Source organism: Ornithodoros turicata, chromosome 1 (genome assembly GCF_037126465.1).
Source record: "Ornithodoros turicata isolate Travis chromosome 1, ASM3712646v1, whole genome shotgun sequence".
Taxonomy (NCBI): Eukaryota; Metazoa; Arthropoda; class Arachnida; order Ixodida; family Argasidae; genus Ornithodoros; species Ornithodoros turicata.
Window position 1 is genome coordinate 38,125,234 of NC_088201.1, and position 7,416 is coordinate 38,132,649.

Consider the following 7,416-nt stretch of genomic DNA (forward strand, 5'->3'; position numbering starts at 1 on the left):
TTGGTTCTTGATTGATTCTTTTGAGCATCGTTCGTCGTTGCAAATTCGTGCAGGTCAAACGAGACATCCATGCACCAGAACACGTCTATTAGCTGGCGGAACTACGACAGTGTCAGAAATTGTGACTGGAGTTAGAGCCCTGCACCATCCGCGCATGGAAGCGGATATCCGCGGATATCCGCAAGATACTTGCGGATTCGGATGAAAATTCAGAACTTTCCTGCGGTGTGCAGATCGGACGCGGATGGCGCGAAGTCGGATGCGGGTCGGATGTGGATACGAAGGAAGCGGATCGGTAGCGGATCGGATGCGGATATACCGCGTCTGTAATTTTTCCACCAGCAATTTATTTGTATTGCGCTGCGACAGCGAGCGCATGTTCGGGTTCACCTTTGACCATGCAGGGCCAAGACGGGAGAGGAGGCATTCTGGCATCTCGAACCGCGCGAGCACCGACGAGGTAGCGTTCCACGCGTTCCAGAAGTCCCTCCATAACGCGTTTCTTGCAATGTTTACATTTGCTTGTCGTCGTGAGTCGTTCCGTGACAGCATGGAGGCATCCGAAATTATACCAACATATGCTTCCGGCGGTCTTTACGCGTCCTTCGAAACGTGCGGATTTTGCGGATCGGATGCGGATGGTGCGTTTTGGTCAGCGGATCGGATGCGGATGTAAACTGTTGTGTGCGCTGCGGATGCGATCGGATGCGGATAACGGTTGCGCGGATGCGGGTCGGATGCGGATGCCAAAAATCTCATCCGCGCAGGGCTCTAACTGGAGTTACGGGCACCGGAAGTGCGCTTGGCCGTTTAGTTGCGAAAGTCATGACTCTCTTGATTCTGGGGCCGCCACTCAACGCGGGCAATGTCACGTACGAGGTGGGTGCTGTATACCCACGTCTGCGCTTGTAAAGCGTTGTGAGTATACCTCACCTCTACACACCGTGTATTTTCGTGCTCTTCAAACCACAGGGGATATCATGAGACTATGCCGCAAGATGCTCTGTAGCAAACGACAGGGCCGATGGTGTCGTCTGCTACATGCGCGGTACACTGTAAATAAAAGATATACACACAAAAAACACTCCCAATATTCCTGCACCGTGCGAATGCTCACCGTAAGACGCGGCAGAACTTCCGCCCCGTAAGCAGTTTTTAGCCTTTTCTTCCACCAGAATATTCCGTGGGGATGTTGCTCGTGTGAATACACGGACTGCCGTTGCTCCTCAAAATTTTACCAAAGTAACAGACGAAAAATCTGTACTGCAAATAACAACTAAACCAAGTGTAACATCACGTGCCCAGGCCGACAGCAGACATCTCTACTAGCGAGACGGCCACCTCGCGAGAGGTAACGTGCTTCCTACAGAATGGCAGAGGTCCCCGCTCTTCTGATGCCAGAGATCGACGCGGAGGTTCAAGGTTCAAGGGTTTGGATCTCGCCGACTACGACGTATAGAAAACTAATTCCTTTCTCCTCAGTACCCTGGCGCGCAATATAATGCATGCATTGGTTTGATGAACCACGTAATGAAAGTGCCACAACCGCTCTAATTTAGGATACCTTGCCTCTAGAGCTGAGCCTTCCTCCTTCTATATTTGCCCGTGTGTGAGAGGTAGGTAACGGGAATGATGAACATTCGGCAGTGCTGGACAGTAACTTAGGTCGCGCTCATGTATGGTGTTTGAGGAAAATTTAATAGAACGTGGTATTAACATGCACACAAGGGTGCCACTGGGAACACAAAACGAGGATGAATATGAACAGTCCAGTATGAATGAGACTATGTGCACTAAAAACAAATGTGTCTTTTTTTTTTATTTTCCTAAGTGATCTGGAGTAGCCGGCTCTCGTAATGAGTTCCTATTTCTCCATTTTTTTTTCTTTTCTTATCAACTCAACTCAACTCAGTACTATGTACAGGGCTCGCCAAGATAAACTTCGGGGTTTGTAACGAAGATAAAACAAATAGAAACAGTGTCGGGAAGCTAAAGTATGTGTTAGAGGACGTATTATGACCCAAAAGTTTATGTCCATACTGCCACTTGCCCGTTTCTCTGCGGATAAATAGTGAAAACACCTGTGTTTCAGCTCATTCCGTCAGGTAGCGATACGGTCGAACGCGGCGTTGCAGGGGACTAATCTGCATTCAGTTCCAATTGTTCACTTGTGCTGCGTTCCAATACCTCGCGCCCGCGAAGCCGCCTGACTAGGCAGCTGAGTAGACCCCTTTGCTTGTCACTATTGGAACAGGCTTGCCTAGCAAGAAATGCGTACGGCGCAAGCGCAGCAGGTACTAGCGCTTCCCGCTGTCAGCCATCCCGGCTGTCAGATGGTCAGGCGTGTAACTAGACTGCATCGACGCGCACTAGGTAGTAGCCGACTGAATAGCGGACTTGGCGAGATTTGGAACGAAACTTAACATGGCGGCACTTCCGGTTAGACCGCTAGGCAGTCGACTAACCGGGGTATTGGAACGCAGCCTTGGTTTCGATATCGTCTGCAACGCCGCGTTCGATCGTTTCGCCATCTGATGGAAGGAGTTGAAACACAGTTATAGCCCATTGGAAATGTCAGGCAGCGGCGTTTTCTTTTTTTAATTTTCACGGTTTATCCGCTGAGAAACAGACCAAGTGGCAGTATCGACACAAAATTTTGGGGGAATAATACGCCTTCTAACATCTATTTTAGCTTCCTGACATTGTTTCTATTTGTTTTATCTCCGTTACAAATCCCGTAGTTTATCTTGGCGAACCCTGTACAGATCAGGATATGTAACCTCTCCACCGGCGAAGTACAATGGTAGTTATCAACTTAAATTCGCCCAACAAAATACTAAAGCAGCTCCCTTCTTGCATGACCCGCATTAGAACGACAGAAGATGAATACACATTTAGAATTTCGAATACTATATAGTTGAATCTTTATATATAGTATCTGCTACCGTAGTTTACCTAAAGAATAATGTGGCGGTTATTATGTGCGGAACTAACACTTAAGGGCCGAGGGGTGATGGTGGCGGTGATAACAGCTCGCCATTATTGGCTTCACAGCTGTGACCTGTGAGCATCATCACGACTGTAGCTGAAGAAGATGATGTGATGACAAAAAGATGGAGTGAGTAGGCAGGCTCAGGGATTCTGTGCGTCTTCCGATTAGTAACCTGAGGTGGGCCTGAGTCGTTATAGATGACTGGAACGCAGCTTTGTTATGCAAAGAAAGCACCCTAAATTCTGGGTGCTCATGCGTCTTGCCGAGAGGGCCGAAGAGGTTATAGGTGGAAGTTCTTTGTTAGGGTGGGAGATTTGGTGGGAAACGGCAGCTGGAACTTTGTGTATGCTGCTGCTGAAACAGAATTTTTTAAATGGCTGAGGATTAGTGATGCAAAATAGTCGATAGTAAGATAGTAGTCGCTGCAAAACATAGATAGTAAGAAAACTATGGATAGCGCTATCGATAGTCGACCATCGATAGTAGCAAAGCGAGATAGTACACTATCGATAGTCGGCTATAGGAAAACTATCGGGGAGCAGATAAAAACAGAAACATAAAATAGCGAATCTTAGGCTGCGTTCCAATACCCCGGTTAGTCGACTGCATGGTCGACTGCCTAGCGGTCTAACCGGAAGTGCCGCCGTGTTAAGTCTCGTTCCAAATCACGCCAAGTCCGCCATTCAGTCGGCTACCGCCTAGTGCGCATCGATGCAGTCTAGTTATACGCCTGACCATCTGACAGCCGGGATGGAGACGCGCGTTGACGGTACCAGCGTGCCCGCTGTTTCTGCTGGCTTTAAATGTAAAGTTGCACATAGTGGTATGTTTTTTAAAACTGCGTGGAGAGTTGCAACACATGTTTAGTTGTGAAGGTGACAGTTTATGCACGATGTCCTACAAACTTAACGCATTAGAGTCCTGCTGCGCTTGCGCCGTACGTATTTCTTGCGTGAGCAACGAAATGGCGCCAGAGGCGCCTCGGCTAGGCAAGTCTGTTCCAATAGTGACAAGCAAAGGGGTCTACTCAGCTGCCTAGTCAGGCGGCTTCGCGGGCGCGAGGTATTGGAACGCAGCCTTAGTGCATCGGAAGAATTATACGAAAACGATACGATAAAAGAGATCAAATCAAAGCTTAGCAATGTGATGTCACTCCCTCCAAAGAGGGTGATTGGCTTATCATGTTTCCAGAACTGTTACCGTGAACACCCTCCTATGTACTAAAACTCCCTAATGACGCTGACCTTGAGCTTCTAATGCCGCTCAAACCAACCGCAAGGTCACGTGATATACTGTCTGAACTGGATTGTCTGCAGCATTGCAGTCTCATGAGTGCGACGATTATGATGAGCACCTTCTTTCGCTGCGTGCAGTGCATCATTCATACGTCACAGCTAAACGGAAAGAACCTGCTTTCGCACGTGACTGTGTTTTCTGGTTCTGTGCCTGTGCGAAAACGAAGACTGCAACGAGGCATCGATAGTGAGGACCAAATCTAGCCATCGGTGGTAAAGAAAAACAAAAGGACAGTACTATCCATAGTCGCTTATCGTAAAACTATCGATGAGTTTTTCAACACTATCGATAGTGTAATATCGATAGTCAACAGTCAGTAGTTTTTTCACTATCGATAGTTTTTCGACACTATCGATTGTTTTGAAAAAAAAAAAAAAAAAAAAACACCGATAGTATAAATTTTCAATTTATTGATAGCTTGGCATCACTACTGAGGATATTAGAAACTTGACGATGCCACATTTAACGGACTTCGGGCGACAGCTATACGATGTGAGAGAGTGGTTGCAGATCAGACTGGTCGTTCCCTGCACTATGTATCAGCTTTGTTTTGCACGTACACTTAAACGGCTCCCCCTCCCCCCCCCTCCCAAAAGGAAAAAAAAAAGTTCCTGAAATTAAGAAATTAGTATTCCTGAAGAAATTAATAATTGGGAATTAGATTTACACGCAAAGTGAGTCCGCCCACATTTGTGTGGCTACATACTGCACATGCCGCAGGGTAGGACTGCGGATAATTTCGGCTATACCTGGGATCCGGAAATCAACGATCACTCTTCGCGCAATCGTTTGCAGTATATTGTTCTACAGCATGATACCACATTTAACTGCTACAATGTGGGTTGAGCAAGGCATCACTTTTACTATCAGGCGTCCAATAGAGTGAAGTTTATTCGTGCTGACGCTCTATAATACGATCTTATGAGTACGTGTTTTCAAGATATCACATGTTCTCCTGAGAGCAGCCGAGAAACAGACAGTCTGTTGCAATTTTCACAGTGGTATCCAAGAACTTAGACAATTACCCAAAGATTACATGTAAAACACGAACGAATGCACTGATCTTCCACTGGACTGGTGTACTACGCGAGTTAATACGTCTCTTGCTATGAGGCCGAAAGTCAGCCAAGCCAAAAGTAATGGATTTATTTTTCCTCTTAAACGCCTAAACAAACCGTATTTAAGTACCAACCCAGGATACCGTAGATGCCGCAGAGACGAGTTGCCGAAGCGAACCACATTACATTATAGCGCGATTATCAAAATTCTTAACATAATCTACCTTACATGAAGTACACATGTAGCACACGTCTTCTAAGACAGCTAAAAACATAACCCATAAAATCACATGTAGCCCTGCGAGAGAAATTCAGACGGAGTTGTCATCGTGGACGCATCACGTCGCGTGTTCACCGGAGTTAGCGCTGCCACTCCGCTCCGCGATACTTCCTGCCATGCCATCTGATACCCAAGCTCCAGGTTCCTTTCACCACAACTCTCGAAGGCCAAGTTTGTTTCACCTGGGAATTCTCGCACAATCACGGAGCAGTCTCTCTTGAACCAGCGTGGACGCACTCGGTTACCCTTCTTCCAGAAGAAGTAGCTCGCTGTCGCCAAGAGCACAATTCCTAGGGTAATGCAAGTTGCCGTTAGTATGATGGCAGATTCCATTGGTTTCGGAACTGGTTTCCGCTGCGTCGGACGTTGTGTCGTCGTGCCGGCAGGAACTGGACGAAGAGTAGTAGAATAAACGGAAAGTTCGCAAATAGACAACGCGCCTCTGTCATGGACGCTGACGTAACGTCCCACTATTGGTGTTACGCAGGAAAGATAAAAATGTGGTTGGCTCATTTCTACTGGCGGGAGAAAATGGTCGAAAATGCTGCATATCGGATTTTGTAGCGGGTCCTTCGAATTATTTCCAACGCGAACCGCCACCAGTATGGCGGTTGTAGGCAGATCCAAAGAAAGCTCTACTACCACGACTGGAAACACTTGAAGAAGGTCGACAAGCCACAGAGAGTGGTTATGTTGACTGTTCTGGTAGCAAGTGTCTAGGGATCCATCGACCACATTGGCGGCCAGTCTGGAAACATCCGATGTACTCAACTGGTAAGCCGGTTTCTTACTTGCCACGTTGGTAACACAAACGGGTAGTTCGCTCGGTGACCAGGAACCATTGCGCTGACAAATTGCTTCACTGGGGCCCACAATTTTGTACCCTGGGTCGCAGCTGTAAGAAGCAACAGTTCTCTCGTTGAATCCGTCCCGCGAAGATAATTCCATGCCATAGGAAATCTTCGCACCGTTAGCAAGTCGTGGGTGGGGACAAGCGTAGCAGAAAGACAGCAAAGTGGCATACACGACGACGTTCAACATTCTCCGGATGAACGGCGTAACTTTGTGCACGGGTTGATTGTCACGGTTGGCTTGATGAAAATGCTGATATCTAACGTGCGCGGTCTAACGACGCGATCTTGCGGGACAGTAAACAACACGCTAAGCAGGAATTTTCTGCAGGAGACCCGTTTTAGGGAAACAGTCTATCGGAAGGGCAGCCTGGTTACGCCCTCCCGACCGATGTCATCACTATCATTAGAGAGTTTTAGCAGACCGTTGATAACGTGGCTAGCGTCTCACTTTATCAATCGGAACCAATCGGTGGATAAGATTCTGAGTGACGCACGAGTGCGATTGGTTCCGATAGAGACGATAACTTTATCAACGGTATACTAAAACTCACTATTGTTACACATATCTTGTCTTCCGCGTGCGATACAGATATCTACAGGTTTTCCCGTCCATTTTAGTCCAAGCGCCATCTGAATTCGTCTAGGTGCAAATCTGAAATAATCCAAGCGCCATTCAATTTAATCCGGGCGCCATCTGAAAAAATCCAGATCCTATTCAATTTAATCTGGGTGCCATCTGAATTAATCCATGGTGTTTTTAAGCATTACAACCGTGTACTCACACGAGGGATCTTTGTAGAGTACTTTAGTGGAAGAAAAGTAAAAAAGAAACTACTGATGGAACTGAAGTTGTGCCATGTCTTATTTGGAACATTCGCACGACGCTGAGATATTGGGAGTTGGAGCGGAAGTATAGCAAACGACGGCACTGGTGCT

At 47.1% G+C, this 7,416-nt stretch overlaps 1 protein-coding gene across 1 annotated transcript; it reads right to left on the minus strand.

The window, feature by feature from the left end:
- Window positions 1-5,161: 5,161 nt before the first annotated feature.
- On the minus strand, window positions 5,162-6,872 carry LOC135398392 (uncharacterized). The gene has a single exon (XM_064629802.1). It carries the CDS (start codon window positions 6,665-6,667, stop codon window positions 5,633-5,635), a length of 1,035 nt encoding a protein of 344 aa, XP_064485872.1. The 5' UTR covers window positions 6,668-6,872; the 3' UTR covers window positions 5,162-5,632.
- Between the last annotated feature and the right edge of the window lie 544 nt (window positions 6,873-7,416).

Bases quoted from the DNA above. Each gene is read 5' to 3' on its own strand.
- LOC135398392 (XM_064629802.1), bottom strand. From the start codon at position 6,667: ATGTTGAACGTCGTCGTGTATGCCACTTTGCTGTCTTTCTGCTACGCT.